General features: G+C 34.1%; 1 protein-coding gene across 1 annotated transcript; it reads left to right on the forward strand.

Moving 5' to 3' along the window:
* The first annotated feature begins 4190 nt into the window (after nt 1–4190).
* LOC139502050 (uncharacterized) lies at nt 4191–10916 on the forward strand. Its single transcript, XM_071291370.1, has 5 exons — nt 4191–4454; nt 5729–5842; nt 6675–6765; nt 7549–7808; nt 9886–10916. The coding sequence occupies exons 1-5, from the start codon at nt 4311–4313 to the stop codon at nt 9919–9921; spliced, it is 645 nt and encodes a 214-aa protein (XP_071147471.1). The 5' UTR covers nt 4191–4310; the 3' UTR covers nt 9922–10916.
* The last annotated feature ends 7028 nt before the right edge of the window (nt 10917–17944 follow it).

Consider the following 17944-nt stretch of genomic DNA (forward strand, 5'->3'; position numbering starts at 1 on the left):
GTGTCTTGCGACAGTCGTTAGATTGTCGTACGACAGTCATGCGACAGTCGTACGATTGTTTTATTAAAATGGTTTATGTTGGTACCCACGACAATGGGTTTTTATCGCACGACAGTCGCACGACTGTGGTAAGACACTTTCACGACAGCTACAAGACAGTGACACGACAAAAAATCGTAGAGCAAAAAAGGTGCCTGTCCAATTTTTGTCCCACGACACACGACATCGCCACAATGCTCAACATATCGTGCGACTGTCGTATGATGACTCGCGTTTTTTATCAAATTTATTGTCGTGGCGCTGCATAGATTTGTCGTGGGTTCGTTGTGACCAGGGCTTAAGAGTGTGTATAAGAGTGTATTATCAAAGTCTTGCGACTGTCGTCCGATAAACACATTTTCATGGGTACCAACATAAACCATTTAAAAAAAAGTCGTACACTTTTGCACGACTGTCGTACGACAATCCTACGACTGTCGCAAGACACTCGTGATACAGTCGCACGAGTGTCTCACGAATACCAAATTTCGTACGATGCTTGCACAACATGGATTGTCTGTCGTACGACAGTGGTACGTTCGTCGTGCAACATATTTTTGTTTTATTTAAAAGAATACATTTCGGCGGGAATAAATGTTTAGGAAAACATACCGTCTACCATTTATAGAGGATAGCTTTATACCAGAAGGATTACGCTTGGTCCTGCTGAATAGGCGCCTTCTCGGACTCCAACAAGAGCAAAATATGGTCCTGTTGGCGTTGATTAGAGCCCCGAACAGTATAGGAACTAGCGAAACGCCCGATGTTGGTGGGCTAGGGCATAGATCGAACCACGCCTGATGTTTGGGCAGTATAGTATACACTGATACAGGAGTTGGAGCTGGAATCTGCCGGTGTTTTTGTTGGATTCATGCGGTTAGAGCCCGACATATTTCAAGACAGTATCACAACAGTCGAACGACAGTAACGACATCACGCGCATCCCATGACATGAAAAATAGCCCCAAACAACTCATGATTGTCGTACGACTGTTGCACGACCTACTTGCGACTTACCTACGACGGTACAATTACAACTTTTTTTCTCGATCGTGTACCCATCGTGGACATGTCGTAGCTGATGTGACCACTCGAAATATTTTTTTGACATTTTGCACGACAGTGTCACGACAACTATCTTATAAATCTTCCACGACAAAAAAATCGTACGATCTGTTGTAACCGGGGCTTAAGGATCCCATGAAATAACATTTATAGATATTTCAGTTAAACTACTATTAGAAAGCATGTAATTATATAAAACATTTGATGATACATGTCTAGAAAATCATTATTTTTTGCGATGAAGCATTAATTGTACATTTATATCATAAGACGGTTAAGTAAGGGAAGACTTTGTTTTTCAACTTTGATAAGCATTGTTAAGATAAGAGAAATGAAACCAATATGTGTTGAAGACACATTGGTGGCCTTGTGCTGTTTTTTGCTCTTTTGTCAGATTGTTATCTCCTTCTCATATTCCCTGTTTCGATTTACAATTTCATTGCTTAAGATTTCATCTTGTTCAGTAAAACAAAATATTGGGTAAATCCCATCTCTATTTTGTGAGCCTGATCATGATAGCTGTTATGTTTTTTAGTCTTATACTTGTGATTTTCTATTAGTTTGCACTTTATATGGCGTTATAATCATGAACAAATAAGACTCTATTTGTTAAATTTCACATGCATAAGCCATACTGTCTAATCAACACTAGTTAACTTATAAAATATTTATAGGCTCTTAAAAGAGAGAAGAATGATACCAGAGGGGACAGTCAAATTCATAGTTTCATAATCACTAGATAGTAAGTATTGAGAATAAAAAGAGAGATATTCACTTCAAATAAACATATACTAGTCTAGTAGTTGTTTCAAAATATCTGTGTCATTTCGTCTCTTGTTAAGAGTCGTCTCATTGGCAATTATATTACATCTTCTTTTTTTTTTTATAAAACGCATGTATTTCATAATAAATAAAATTGAGAATGGAAATGGGGAATGTGTCAAAGAGACAACAACCCGACCAAATAAAAAACAACAACAACAGAGGGTCACCAACAGGTCTTCAATGTAGCGAGAAATTCCCGCACCCGGAGGCGTCCTTCAGCTGGCCCCATAACAAATATATACTAGTCCAGTGATAATAAACGCCATACTAATTTCCAAATTGTACACAAGAAACTAAAATTAAAATAATACAAGACTAACAAAGGCCAGAGGCTCCTGACTTGGGACAGGCGCAAAAATGCGGCGGGGTTAAACATGTTTGTGAGATCTCAACCCTCCCCCTATACCTCTAACCAATGTAGTAAAGTAAACGCATAACAATACGCACGTTAAAATTCAGTTCAAGAGAAATCCGAGTCTGATGTCAGAAGATGTAACCAAAGAAAATAAACAAAATGACAATAATACATAAATAACAACAGACTACTAGCAGTTAACTGACATGCCAGCTCCAGACTTCAATTAAACTGACTGAAAGATTATGATTTCATCATATGAACATCAGGCACAATCCTTCCCGTTAGGGGTTTAGTATCATACCATCATAACATATATGAGAAGAACATAACCCGTGTCATGCCAACAACAGTATTTTAGAATAAATGTGTTTAGTTCCGATGCAAAGACCTTATCAGTGACTCAATATTAACGCCAAAATATGCAATCTTTAATGACTTGACAACAGTATCGTAATTATATCCCTTCTTAATAAGTCTCTTCAAAGGTTTTGTAAGTTTCTGAGGTGAATACTGACACCTTTGTGCTTTATAAAGATTAATATTACCATAAAAAAATTGGATGTGAAATACCTGAACGTATTAGAAGTCTGCATGTTGAGCTATATTTACGAATGATGTCTTTATACCGATGATAAAATTTAGTAAATGTTTTGACTAGTTTGTGATATCGAAAACCCTGGTGTAATAATTTTTCAGTAATACATAAATTTCTCTCGTTAAAATCGAAAACATTGTTACATACACGAGCGAATCGTACAAGTTGAGATATATAAACACCGTAAGATGGTGACAAGGGAACGTCACCATCTAAAAACGGATAATTAACGATAGGAAATGAAAAATCATCCCTTTTATCATAAATTTTAGTATTCAGCTTTCCATTAGTGATATAGATATCAAGATCAAGAAAAGGGCAGTGGTCATTGTTAGTATTAGCTTTATTTAAAGTGAGTTCAACAGGATAAATTTCATTAATATACATACTGAAGTCGTCATTATTGAGAGCCAAAATATCATCCAAATATCTAAAAGTATTATTAAATTTGTTTATCAGATGTTGTTTCGATGGGTCTTTGCTTATTTTTGTCATAAATTGTAACTCATAACAATACAAAAACAGGTCCGCAATAAGTGGTGCACAGTTAGTCCCCATTGTAATTCCGATAATCTGACGATATACGGAATCTCCAAAGCGAACAAAAATGTTATCTAGTAAAAATTCAAGGGCATATATAGTATCAAAGCATGTCCAATTAACATAGTTTTTTTGTTTATTGCTACTAAAAAATGACCTAAAAGAGTTTGAACATATATATTCACATTCTGATTTTTTGAATGCCCATTTAATTAGGTGTGTGAATTTTTTCTTAATGAGAATGTGAGGCAATGTGGTATACAGGGTAGAAAAATCAAAACTTTGAACAGATTCAAAATCACCAATATAAGCATGCAATTTATCAAGCACTTCCAACGAGTTCTTGACACTCCAAAAGTAATTTATTCCACTATTTTCGAAGGCCTTATTTGAACAATTTATTATCAGGTTTTTAATTGTACCAAGTGTGCTGGTAAGAAGAATAGACAATTTAGTAGTTTAGTTTAGTAAACATTATTTAGTTCACATTACATTTGGTTCGTCAGAAGCGCTTGTCTGGATAAAAAACTCCAAAATTCAAGTAGATAGTATATGCCAAACTGAGTACAAGTAAACATTCCTGCTATTTGAGTACTTCAATATGTTTTAAATGTAAAACATGTATAGATAGTTGTGACTAGCAGTCGCTACTTCGCAACATTCTTGAAAAAATAAAACGTAAATTCTAAATATTTATCAAAATGACAATTTAGTATAGTCCTAACCTTGTAAAATCAATAACATGATATATCCGATATCCATCATCATGTCCGTTCGAGAACAAAAACTTAGTTCAATATGTGTACATGTATATAACCGAAGAAATAAGAGCCTGTATAACATGTTTTTTGGTATATAATTGGAAGAAATATATATTTAACACGAAATATGGGCCCGGGGAAATTATTACATTTTGTAAGTCTTGCAGTATTTGTTGTACAAGTCTATCCATGTTGTTTGCCAGAAAAACTGGAAGGAAAGATGGTGATGTCAATTAGTTTGAAAAATAATGGAGACCCGTTCACCATCACGGTTAGTCTTGATTTCACATTTAAGTGGTATTTTAGCTATATACTAGTCATCAAGGAAACGATACAACACTTTTATCAAAAATAACATTTTGCCGTTTGGTAGAAAACAATAACAAATAGATACAATTGTATTTTGTAAACGTTCTACGTGACACAGTAACAAATAAAATAATATGTAAGACATTTCCTGGATCAAATACGGACGGATCACAGTTATTATTCCAGATTTCAGTTTTCGATATTTAATAACGAGTATGACCACCTCTTTCAGCTACCACAACTTTACACCTACTGCGCATAGATCCAATCAAAGTCATAATGTTGGCTTGTGTATATTGTTCTACTCCTGTTTAAGAGCTAATTTTAAACCTTATAAGTGTTTCCGATTGATTTTGTCTTTCTCGAACACGTCTGCCAAGTTGGTCCCTTTAAAGAAAGATCCGGTAATAATACTGGACACAGGAGAACGCGAATATGGTTTTGTCTAAGAGAGTCCATACAAATCCTGACCACTTGACATATAGCGTTATTCTGTTGGAAAACATGGTTGAAACAGCGTTGTCAAAAAGATGGCAGAACAATAGGGCCAATAATTGCATCTCTATATCTCAAAGCGTTCAAGTTACCATCAACGATTTTTATCTGTGTGCATACGTTGTGACATATTCCACCCCATACTATCACATTTCCGCCTCCGAATCGATCCGTTTCCATGACACAAGGGTCTGAAAAACGTTCACTTTACCTACGGTAAACTGTCATGCGTTCATCACCAAAACGCAGACCAAATCGGGACTCATCTGTAAACAGGATATGCTGCCAGGTGTATTACCTCAAACGTCGTCTTGCACTAGCCCATCCAAGTCTTGCAGCCTTATGACGCTGTTTGAAGAGTGGTCCCTTCGGAATACGTCTTGGACGCATTCCATGAGCTTTGAGTCTTCGACGAAATGTCTGACCCGAAATTCTGTTGTTGTTCAGGTATTCCTCGGGCCGTATTTTTCGAATTCAATGTTTTGTTGATCAAGTATAAAAGGCATACCTCGCGGTTTTGACGTTGCGACGTGTCGTGGGGTCTGCCGCTATGTGGTCTTTCATTGTATGAGCCAGTTTGCAAGTATAAGGTAGAAACACAATGTACTCTAGTAAAAAAAATTAAACTAGGAATTTAATTGAGATGATGCTTATTGTCTGGGAAAATCTTAGCAAAATATTATACTTTTCCGGCCACTTTCTTTTGGGATATATTAAAGACAATAATGAACATAATTCCAGGCAATATATGATAAGTGGGCAATGGATACTACTATAGCAAAGAGCTACCTTTCGGGAACACTCTACGTCCAGGGGCAAGCAATTCACCAAAAGGTTTTTCAGGATTACAGTCAGGTAATAAGTCAGTGTGACATTTGCATTTTTCTATTCAATGTATTTAAGACATTTCTCCGTTTCAGAATCTAATGCATTTTGGGTAATATTTCCAAAAGCGTATACCAAAACGTTGTGATTGGTATAACATGTTCTAAACAATAATTAATAGAAATTTAACCAATAATGTAACGTTATTTTCATTGTGGTGTACGAACAATAGGATTACCCATAGTCCCTTAGATTCCTAAAAGGCGAATTGAAGAATATCTAAAATCATTCAAACACACTGAAAGATAGAGACAACTGAAGTTAACCGATATTAAAATTTCGTAAACCAATTTGGTATGTTCATATAAAATCAACAATCTTAATATATAATCGCACGAACTCCATGGTTTCTCTGCAGGGAAAGCGTTTGCATAGTAGTTTAGTTTATATTACAGAAAAAAGAACCCGGTATACAAAGTGTTTACAATTAATTGAAACGACTACGATAAACAAATAGTACATGATGCATGGCTGAAAGGTACATGTCAAAGATACAAACAGTAATAGACGTGAGATTTGTTTTGTGCTTAGTTTCCCCGACTGGGATAGATACAAAATAAATATATATGAATTTTGGTTTGCGCTAAGGGTCTCTTAGAAAGAGAACAGCAATTATAATGCAATTATTTTGTATCAATGGTTCTGATTGGATGACAGCTACGCGTCGCCATGTGAACTCAATGTGCGACAGGCAAACTATCAATGGACGTCCACAAAGCTTTATATGCAATACAGTTATCTCTTAATTACTCATTTGAATCATTGCATTTGGTATTTTTGTCGTGAACCAATCTCATTTCAGGGAATACAATTTGAGCTTGCAATGGGAAATTGCACTGTTAAACCACTGCCATTTTCTTTTACATCAATAGGAAGAAAGTTGTGCCTACCACGTAAGCATACTACGTATAAAGTTACATACTTTGGCCTAATCTATTGATTTTTTCTTTATTATTGATGCATGATTTAATTACTCATCAAATCCCTTTTTAAATTCCATATGTTTGCTAGATTATATGAAATTAATAGATATGATAACTATACGTGGTCGAAATTTGTTAGATCAATAAGTACTAAGCCAAGAAATGTGGAACATTTAAGTCAAGATCGAGCATTTCTAGTTCATATCGAACAGAGTGCAATTAAAATTTAAGTTTTGAGACAATGTATGATTTGTTTTTCGAATCATGCAACTCTTGAAGAATTTTCCACATGAACCATTTACAATATTAATATAAGTACCTCCTCAAGTATGTCAAGTATGTTTTCATCCACGGCAATCCAATGAGGTGTAAATAGCTACTTGTCTCGAGTAGGGTTCGAACTATTATCAATCTCAAAATTATGACATCCCCCTTTTGACTAACAAAGGGTCATTTAAACATCTACGCTGTAGATGAGAACAAGTTATGCCATGAACCTAAGGAAGGGACGAATAGAGAAACGTTGGATGATAATCATATACTTGACCATCAACTAATTTAAAAATCAAATGCGCCCTGATGAGTAAGCAGTTCCTTTTGTATAAGTAGTACCCACAGATGTTTTTTTCTGTCTTGAAGAACTTTGTTTACTTTATCTTCATGCAATCCTTGAATACAAAACGATTATACAGTTTTCCTTTAATTATTTAATAATAATTTTATTTTCGAAAATCAGGTTATTTTTATTTTCAGCTTCCTCAAAACTGATGACGAGCTATTATGGTTCAGCATCAGAAACACTTGATTTTGACATGTATCTGATTCCAATTCATGGAGGCCAAATGACCATGTCATTGACGCCAAAGGGATGCGCGCCAATATCCGAAAGTATCTCGACAGAAGAAGGTGTCTTTAATTTTGGTTTCATGGGGCTGACCAGCGGCATTACAGACCCATCCGTTTTCGAAATGCCCCAGTCCTGTAAGAATCTCCAGGGAACGGTAAGAAAGAGAGTAAGTATTACAACATCATTCTATATAGCTAGATTGGTTTAAATTAAAAAAAAAAAAAAGAAGATGTGGTTTGATTGCTATTGAGACAATTGATATATTACTTTTAATTATTAATTTTCATGCGTCCGAATTCGATGCGCTTTTTGGGATTTACTTTAATTAGATAACTATCAACAAGAGACCAAAACGTAGATGTAAAGCAACTTTAAGTCACATAGAACAATACTCGATGTTTTTTTGTCTGCATTTTGCAACTTCATTACCTTTTCTTGAGTACTTTTTGTATTTTAAGCTTTTCTTTTAGTACAGTTATCTGAGTTATCCGCCTTTTTTGTTGATAGTCGAACTCAAAATAGTGATCATGATATAATAACGCTTCTCATACGGCGTTAGACATATAACATTGGCAGGTTAAGAATGCAGTGAGAGGGGTATCCGATCGGTAGACTTCTTTTCTTCGGCATTTATTGTAAATCACACAAATAATCATACAATTAACGTAGAAACCCTCCATTCACCATTCTCATATTTCCAAATAGATGGAAACTTAAAGCAACATATAAAACTAACATAAGAAATCTATTCAATTTAATAATATCTGTGATTTCGAGGAATTTGCGAGTAAAGATAAATCTGATTTACAATATAATTAAATCGGGTAAGATGTCATGATGGTTTGACACGGAATTATAATTATGTCAATAGAAGAAAAAGTTTGATTGATATGTGTGTGATTGAGGTCTATTTCATATAGTTTCAGTACGGGAATAAATATAACAAAAATAATGCAATCAGTATAGCTATTGGAAATATGGACCAACTGCCATTTAAAACGGATCCCCTCGATGGAGGAGATTCACATTGCCTTGTAATTGGTTCAAATAATTGATATAAGTTTTTTGTATGTGACGCCATCGGTTACCAAAATAAAGAAGACAAAAATACCGAACTCCATTGAAAACTCAAAACGGAAGTCCCTTAACAATTGGAAAAATCAAAAGCCCTAACAAATCAAACGCATGGAATGATAGATGAGGAATCTGCCATATATTTGGAACCCGCCATAGATTTGAGTCCTACATATATATATTTACCTGACTTAGAACAGACATTTTCAATGCAGCAAATGGTGGATTAAACCTGGTTTTAAAGCTTGCTACACCTCTCATTTGTATGACAGTCGCATAAAATTCCATTATATTGACAATAATGTGAGAATGAAACAAACAGTCATAATAGGTAAAATGTATGACTGTATGTGACTGTGTATTCATACATTTTACATCCCGCACTGACAAACCGATGCCTAGCTTCTCATTAGCATTATTACTGTTGGGAGAAGACGAAGGAGTGATCATATTTTTATAGCCATGTCAGCACTATCGGTTTGAAATTATGATAATACCATGACAATGAAAATAGCCCTTTTAGATGTGGTTTATCATTAAAAAAGAGGATTTCAATGATCAATTATGGGTACCATATCATGATTCCAGAGGGACATAATTATGATCACATATGGAACTTTTGTAATTAATAGAGGGGATGTAGACTGTGTTACCGTCCAGCAATAACATTTCTTTCGACATAATTATTATGTTGTCAATCTTAAATGAAATGAAATACTTTTCTGTTCGTAGTTTATACGATTTTAATAAACACAAGCAGATATTGAAAAAGTTTATAAAAAATAAATGAAAAAAATATTACTTGTAAATCAAGTTTTGCGTTATGTGATACAACAGATTACGTTTTGCGTTATGTGAAACAACAGATCACGTTTGCGTTTTGTGAAGAAAAAAAATGATCACGTTTGCGTTTTGTGAAACAACAGATCACGTTTCGAATGTTGAAACATAATCTCTTGTTGATTTGGATGCTAGGAAAAGGGTTCCACGAACATTGACCAAGCGATTTGCATTGCATTGCAAAAAAAAAAAAAATATTCAAATGCCTTTACTGTGAATTCTGTTTTATACAACCACACTAATGCAAAGTATAAATCATTAAACACTTTAAAAGAAGGATAAAACTGAGCCTTTAATGACGTGTAAAATTAATGTGCTTTCTTTTTCAGGATGTTGGACAGTCGCCATTCATTCCTTCTATTTAATGTAAAAAAAAAGACATCTTCTTCAAAGTAGTTTAAAATATTTTCAAGCGAAATAAATATATTCACCCTTTTCAATAGGAATCAAAATGAACACTTAAATTTCTTCTTATTATGTTTACTTTTTTTTTAATTTGATATGTATAAGTTGTACTTTCTATTAAATAAATATTCATAAGCAAAGGAAAAATTAATATTAACACAGACACGCTCAATATCAATTGTACGCACGTGACATTTATGAGGAAGAGCAACAAGTCCGAGAGTAATTTGTATGGCTAAGGTCACGTGCATTCATGTGGACAGCGTGTAGTATATTGCCAGCCGACTCAGCGTGAATATGAAGTAGAGTCATTATGATGAGGCTCCCACAGGGTACCCCCCTCAGGTCGCAAGGTCGCTTTTAAATTCGTCGAGAGGTCGTTTATAAGGGAAATGTACAGGTCGCAGGTCGTTTTTTCCCCAACACAGAGGACGGAAGTCTGTCGGAGGTCGTTTTTTCCAAATTTTACAGGTCGCAGGTCGTTTTTAGAAGGCCATCAGGTCGGAAGTCGCCTCTAAAAAGCTCGGAGGTCGCAGGTCGTTTTTGACACTGCGGGAGCCTCTATGATGATAACCCTAACACCTTTACATAATGTTTAGCTCCCCTAACCCGTAGGTCCTAGTGAACTTTTCTCATCAATTGGCGTCCGTCAGCCTTCGTCGTCTGTTAGCTTTCACAAAACATATTCGCCAAATTTAACCCGACTTCACCACATTAGGGTATCTAGTTTATAAGATGTGTCCTATGACCGTGCCTACCAACAAAGATGGCAGACATGGCTAAAATAAAACAAATAGGGGTAACATGCAAGTTTGGTCTATTATTTCGAACACCCCTTTAAAATGAGAAATAAATCCGACAGGAGAATATGTTCAGAATGTTGAGCACTATTTTTTTCCGTTTAGTCAAACCTGTCCTTCATGAGTAATTGCACTGAAATAAACTATTTTATCATTTATGTGTGTTTATATTGCCTTTTGTCCTAAACATAGATAGAGAGAAACTTCAAATAACAAATGTTAGCAGAATAAGATCTAAAAAGAAGTCAACATGATCAAAAGCGTCAGACAACTCTTTTTTTCGAGTCATTGTCCTTTAATGACGTTTTTATTATTTATTTTGCCATATTTGCTGAATATTCAAAACTGATCAGCAAGACGAGGTCTGCAAAAAAGTATAATGGTCGAAGTCCTCAGTCGACACGCCTTCTAGTTATTGCTCATATATTTTTTTTTTCAACGACTGTGCAAGACACTCTAGGGAGGCAAGCTCGATACCCCCTTCCCTTTTTTTCTGAATATTGGTGTTATTTTGTACACTTGTTAGGCGTTTGTATATATGTCGGAATAGTGCCACATGATATATTATAAATATCTATATATTTTTGATGATTGTCCTTTTCATTTCTAGCAATGGCGTTGTCAGTTTATTTTCGATTAATGAGTTTTACTGTCCCTCTATTATCTTTCGTCCCTCTTTTATAGTTGTTAGTGGCCAGTACTTGTGTTGCCATTTCAAAGTGTCTTTCTATTTATTATATATTTTAAAATTATTGGTGAAAAACTGGGTTTACTTTTACAAATTATGACTTGGATGGAAAGTTGTCTAATTGGCACTCATACCAGATCTTCTTATATCTATGGGCTAGGATTTCGTACCTCTTCATCTTAGTTGAATAAAGTAATCTGTTATATATACATGTAGTTAAGGTGGCTCACCCCAATAAGGACCCCCGGTAGAATTTTTTATTTTCACATATTTTGTAGATCTTTTTATGCTGAATCCAAAAATGCAAAGAAAAAAGGGGGTCACCAGGCTCGTTTTCCCCTCAAATTGAAGCGAAATGTGCGATTTTGACCCTATTTCCAAACATGCCCACCCTTTCAACAATAACGGTTACATCAAATTAAAAGACTTTTAAAACCAGTTCAGTATGATTTTTATGTGAAAAAACATTAGAATTTGAAATGTAAACCTTTGCCTTGGTTGTTTTTGACTTAAAAATCCTTTTATTTTCAGATTAATGTCTAAATTTTGCATTTTCTAATTTCAGTTTAAGGCAAAAAATATTGGTTTAATCGATTTTTCGTAAAATTTCCCCGGTAGATTTTTTTTAAAAACAGATATGTCAAAGCTATGAACTTTTCGAACATTTTAAGGTAAAATAAAATGGGGGTCACCAGGCTTTTAAAAAAGTTACGAGCTTTTGTTTAACCCCTCTACCCCATAAGGTCTGATTTCAATGGACTCCATTAATTACTTAATTGTGAATTCTTTATTGATGGCTTTAATAAAATAATGTTTGTAATTATATCAATGAACGATCACTGAATATAAATGTGGTTATCGTATTACTGTTTTTTATCAAAAAGCGAAATTTTGATTATTTTGGTGAAATACGGTAATTTTGTCTGGCGCGAGTTGCTTCCCTCTAATTTGGCGCCATTATCGGACCAGAGGAATTTCAAGGTCGCCATTGCCGAGCAGCATACTATATTGATGAATACGACCATGTACATGCATAACAGACATTGTGGCGAATATACAACGATGAAGGTAGAGTTATTACATAAGAAAACATAGATTTCGATATATTAGGCAGCCAAATGTTATCAGTATAACGAAAAATACAAACTTGGGGGTTGTCTCAAAATACTCGCTACTGTTAGGTATGGCAAACCAATGGGAGATAACTCCAAATTACCCTAAATAATTGTTCCCAGATGTGTGTAAAAGTAAAATCTTTGGGTGACCTCCGATTACGGCCTTCTATTAACTTGTTAAGTCTCAGAAGGTTCTGATTGCTTTTGATAGATATTATATGAATATACATGATTTTGTATATTATAATTTTCGGGAATACGATGAAATATTTGAGGTACAAACAAGGGTTTGAAAGTTACATTCGTTTCAAAAAAATACAAGGGAACTTTATACAGCCATAAAATGTATTTTTTTATTAAGTTTAATATATTAATTAAATAATTAGGTCCATTAAATAAATCTAGATAGCTGTGTTCATATCAAAATTAATTTTTATAAATAACCCTCCTTTTTGTGTATACAGAGTTATTTCCCTTGCATGGACAACTTTTGGTTAAGTTTTGATTGGAAATCAGCGGTGATAGGTTTTTTTTTGCATTATACAGCCAGTTTATTGCGATTTAAAGATAGTTCAACCACTTGCCATTGCACACGAGATAGTAAGGATACTGAATAAAACATATGTATTTTCAACATGTTCAACTAAAAACATACATACTAGGAATCCATGCAGTAGTGGCAGTTTACTTCGAATGCTATTCACATTGAATGCATTTTGAACTTCAGTCCTGAATGAGATTGGTTTACAGATTTCACTGTATAAATATTGTAACTGATATACAGATATGAATTTACTTTACTTTTATACATACATGTACAAGTATTTACAGTGATCTGACATAATTATTTTGTTTGAAATTTCTCGAATAAAAAATAATGTTATATTATTTTCATTGTTTTTCAGTGCAACAGGTATTTTAGTCCAGTAGAATAATTGTTAAAAGCTTGTTGTTTATTTTTCTTCATAAGCATTTACTATACATGTTATATAAGAATAAGAATATTTCATTAAATAGAATGTTAATGAAAAGGGAACATTCTAAAACTATCATGACTATACAAAGACAGATGACATATTTCAAAACAATTCTTGTCTCTCATGGTACAACTGATTTTTATAGTTTGTTCTTATGTTGTACTGTGACAGGTCAGGGGAAGAATTGGGCACCCGCTAACATGTTTAACCCCACCACATGCTGTAAAAAGTCCAAAGTCAGGAGCCTGTAATTCAGTGGTTGTCGTTTGTTGATGTGTTAAATATTTGTTTTTCGTTCATTTTTTGTACATAAATTAAGCCGTTAGTTTTCTCATTTGAATTGTTTTACATTTGTCATTTCTGGGTCTTTTATAGCTGACTTTGCAGTATGGGCTTTGCTCATTGTTGAAGGCCATACGGTGACCTATAGTTATTAATTTCTGTTTCATTTGGTCTCTTGTGTAGAGTTGTCTCATTGGCAATCATGCCACATCTTCTTTTTTATACACACACACAATTAAACATATTGTTACGGCCAGAAATCGCCTTTAAATTGTAGCCAACAAAAGACACAAATCAATAATAAAATTTAACACTATTTATTATACAAAAGTTTACAAGAAGTATTACACAAATATTACTGTCAACTTAACTGTCAAAATATGAGTCCAATCTTTTATCTTTATCTGTATCCGGATAACTTTTTGAATCCAATCTGAATATTACGTTCACTATTAAGGTCACAATCCAGTATGATGTTGTTTGTAGAATAAAAGTGTCAATCCAAATGCTGTGAATGCTAATGTCTATCGATGTCTAAGTCCAAGTCCAAGAGTAAGAGTTTAACTTTAGTGTCTGTATATATAGTGTTGTCATGGAAAATTCTGGAACACTCTATAATGGAACATTGTGGAAAATCCTGGAAAGTTACAACGGAAGTTTCTGGAATAACGTAGAAGTTTAAATTACGCATCTTTTATAAGGATCATTCTAGAAAGTTCCAATCATTCTGTGATTGTTCCAGTGATTCCTAAACTGCACAGTTATAAGATTATTTGGTAAACAACTATTAGGCCATACAACACAAATTAGGCCAACATAAATAAACATAATAATTACAATATCATAACAATATACATTTGTATATAAAGAGTAATATTCATATTTTTATATTTTGTTTCTTTTTTACATTCAAATGTTTATAAGTTTTACTTTACATTTTCAACATACCTGCCAACTTTTCAAAATGCCCATGGGGGTTTTACGTGAAAGATGGTTCTTATAGTCCTACAAAACCTTCAAGGGGGCCTTCAAATATATTTTAATGTGTTTTTTTGGTTTCTTCGTGCTTTAACTAGATCATAGCCATTAATTGTTAAATTAATTGTTTTCTTTAAAATAGTGGACAAAATTGCTCTTACAAAATTTCCACTTGGGAGCCTCCATGGGGGAAATCCCCTGCAAATAGTGATAGTTGGCGGGTATGTTTCAATATACCAACTGATGCTCTGAAAAAAGGAATAATTATATAAAGTTATCGTCATGTTCTGTGACTTTGGACGATAGAATTTCATGAGAGTGGTTGACATTTTCATGCTTTATGCTTCTACTTTAACCAAAAAACTTAATATGGAGGATTGAAATTGACTAACAAGATGTAAAAGAAGCAATATAAACAAAAACTATAACCCAAATGATTAAAAAAAAATATTTTATTATTTTTTAAAGAGAGGAAACAGTTTTTCCAGAATAGTAAAAAATTTCCATTTTGAAAATTTGCTATTTCTTCGTTGTTATTATGTCATGTATGTGTATTGATAAAAATGAAACTGTTTTTAAAATGTCTTCCCAATGCCCTTAAAATGAGATTAAGTTTTCTTAGATCAGTTGATTTAAAAAAAATCACTTTCCGTACCTACTACTGTTGAAAATCACTGCGGCTGAAACCTTGCACCGGCTCAATTTCTGTTCCATGTTTAATGTTATAGATCGTTATAGCTGGTATCTTATTTATGTGTTTATTTTACCCTTTACAGACAAGTTGTAAACATGTCTGGCCAGTTTTGAAAAATATCCGTGTGCAAACGGCAGGGCCGTAACTAGCCTCTTTTAATAGTGAGGCAAAACATATTCGCCGAGCGTAGCGAGTCGAAAAAATTTTGGCGAGGGGTCTATAAGCTCTGAGAAAAATAACGCAAAATCATGCATTCTGAGCGTTCCACAGACTATTTCTTACATTGAAACGCAAATAAATCTTTAACTATTTTTTCGACAATGTTTTGTTCTCAAAGCAAAAGCATAGATTTATTGTAATTTAAGACTTTTAGGTTTTAGGGGCAACATTAAAAGACCGATATGTAGGATAAAGTAAAAATCGTATTTCTCATAATCATTAATACTGGGTCTGTCTGTCTGCTCTTGTCTTGTATTGTGCTGATTTTGGTGATTTTTTTATGACTAGATTTAAATATAGTGACAGTGCAGTATTATACTTTAAGTACTAGTTTAAGTCAACACTAGGGACCATCTTGACCTTCTTTTACGGTATTAATGATTATTGAAGTCCAACTATCGAGATGAAGAACAGGAATAAAAACTTTGACCATTGATCATTTGTACTTTTTCTATGCATTGACTTTGTGTGCGATTAGGTCCCGTGCACGTTTACTCCATATTCCTTTATTTTCTGTCTAAACACGACTTAATGCAAGTTTAACCCTTCAATGTAAAAGGTCATATGGCAATACATTATTTTTTTTAAATGATTTGATACCGGAAAATTGGTGGTCTTTCTTTAATTTAAACCATGTCAGCTATGTAGTTTTATCCACAGGAGCTTGGGTATATGATACAGATATTTTTTTTAATTTTTTTATTGTTGATTAAAATAGTAAATTTTCAATATTTATAATACATATCTATCACTTCTGTGCATGTCTCACCTATATATAGCTAGTTTCGATTGATTTAAACGACTCAGAGAAAATACCCAATTTTACAATCCATACTAAGAAAAATTGCCGGTTTTTTCTCTGAGTCGTTTAAATCACTCGAAACTAGGTGAGACATGCACAAAAGTGATAGATATGTCTTATTAATATGGAAAATTGAATATCTTAATCAACGGAATAAAAGACAAAAAAATATTTGTATTCTTTGATATCAAGTTCAATTATCCATGCAGACTGAAACAACATTTTTTTCTGGGACCAGTATAGCATCGTAAATAGATATAGGAAGATGTGGTGTGAGTGCCAATGAGACAACTCTCCATCCAAATGACAATTTATAAGTAAAATCATTATAAGTCAATGTACGGCCTTCAACACGGAGCCTTGGCTCACACCGAACAAAAAGCTATAAAGGGCCCCAAAATTACTAGTGTAAAACCATTCAAACGGGAAAACCAACGGTCTAATCTATATAAAAAACGAGAGCATATTCTTAAAATATTTTTCCGCACAATATCTGGACATCGGTGGACCTGCAACATTGCACACGTTTACAAATGAAAAACAACACTCAGACTATAGTCATAAAGTAGGACAATAAAAGAACAAAAGACAAACCCGAGACACAGAAGTACAAACAAAAGACCATCAACTCCGAAAACCAAAAGTAAAATAGAAACATTGATCACGAAAAAAATGCAGGGGCGACATCAGGGAGTGAAGAGAACTTGCTTCTTGCAAGACACTTTCCGTGAAAACAATTTGATACAAAGACAATCTTTTTTTCATTTTTTTGTTGTTGAAATTTCCAGCATGAGGCATTTGCCTCATTTGCCTCAATGTAGTTACGGCCCTGAACGGCCGAAGAGGAAGGGATGACATCTACTATGAAGCACTACAACTGTCATTATTACGCTACCGTTAGTGTCAATGAATTAGTCTTTTTTAATCATCATTTGTAATATCTAATTTCGTAGCCAAGTCAGGGTCATATGTATGTGGGGTACCCCATAACTTCCCTCGGAACAGTTTCTATTCCTTATAGGCTTAGTCCTAACTATATTTCCCTTCCCTTTCAACCCTAAAATCCCCCCCCCCCCCCCCTTTTGATTACTTCAATACTTCCATCTCCTTGCTCCAAGACAAAATAAAAATGACAAAATATATTTCCAAGATACCCCCTTTTCTCTGATCCCTCATTCCCCTGTCTCCTTACCCTTGTCCACCCCTCAATTAAGGTCCTCAAGGGGTTTGATTGATTTGTTTATTTTCTTGAAAATATGAAATAATTGGCCTAATTTGTAAATGATAAACCCTACACCTTATTGAAGGATTCGTCTTGATCAATCACAATTTGTTTACCATTAACCCCCCCCCCCCCCCCCCAATTCTGTTAGGTATACAAAAATGTCTTAAGGTCTAGTAATAGAAGTATCAGGGTTAAACATGTAC

This window comes from Mytilus edulis, chromosome 13, assembly GCF_963676685.1.
Source record: "Mytilus edulis chromosome 13, xbMytEdul2.2, whole genome shotgun sequence".
In the NCBI taxonomy this organism is placed as follows: Eukaryota; Metazoa; Mollusca; class Bivalvia; order Mytilida; family Mytilidae; genus Mytilus; species Mytilus edulis.

Excerpts from the sequence above, each read along its gene's own strand:
- LOC139502050 (XM_071291370.1), top strand. The coding sequence starts at position 4,311 with ATGGGCCCGGGGAAATTATTACATTTTGTAAGTCTTGCAGTATTTGTT. Across the intron at positions 5,843-6,674 it reads TTTTTCAGGATTACAGTCAG|GGAATACAATTTGAGCTTGC; the intron begins GTAATAAGTCAG and ends ATCTCATTTCAG. Across the intron at positions 7,809-9,885 it reads AGGGAACGGTAAGAAAGAGA|GATGTTGGACAGTCGCCATT; the intron begins GTAAGTATTACA and ends TTTCTTTTTCAG.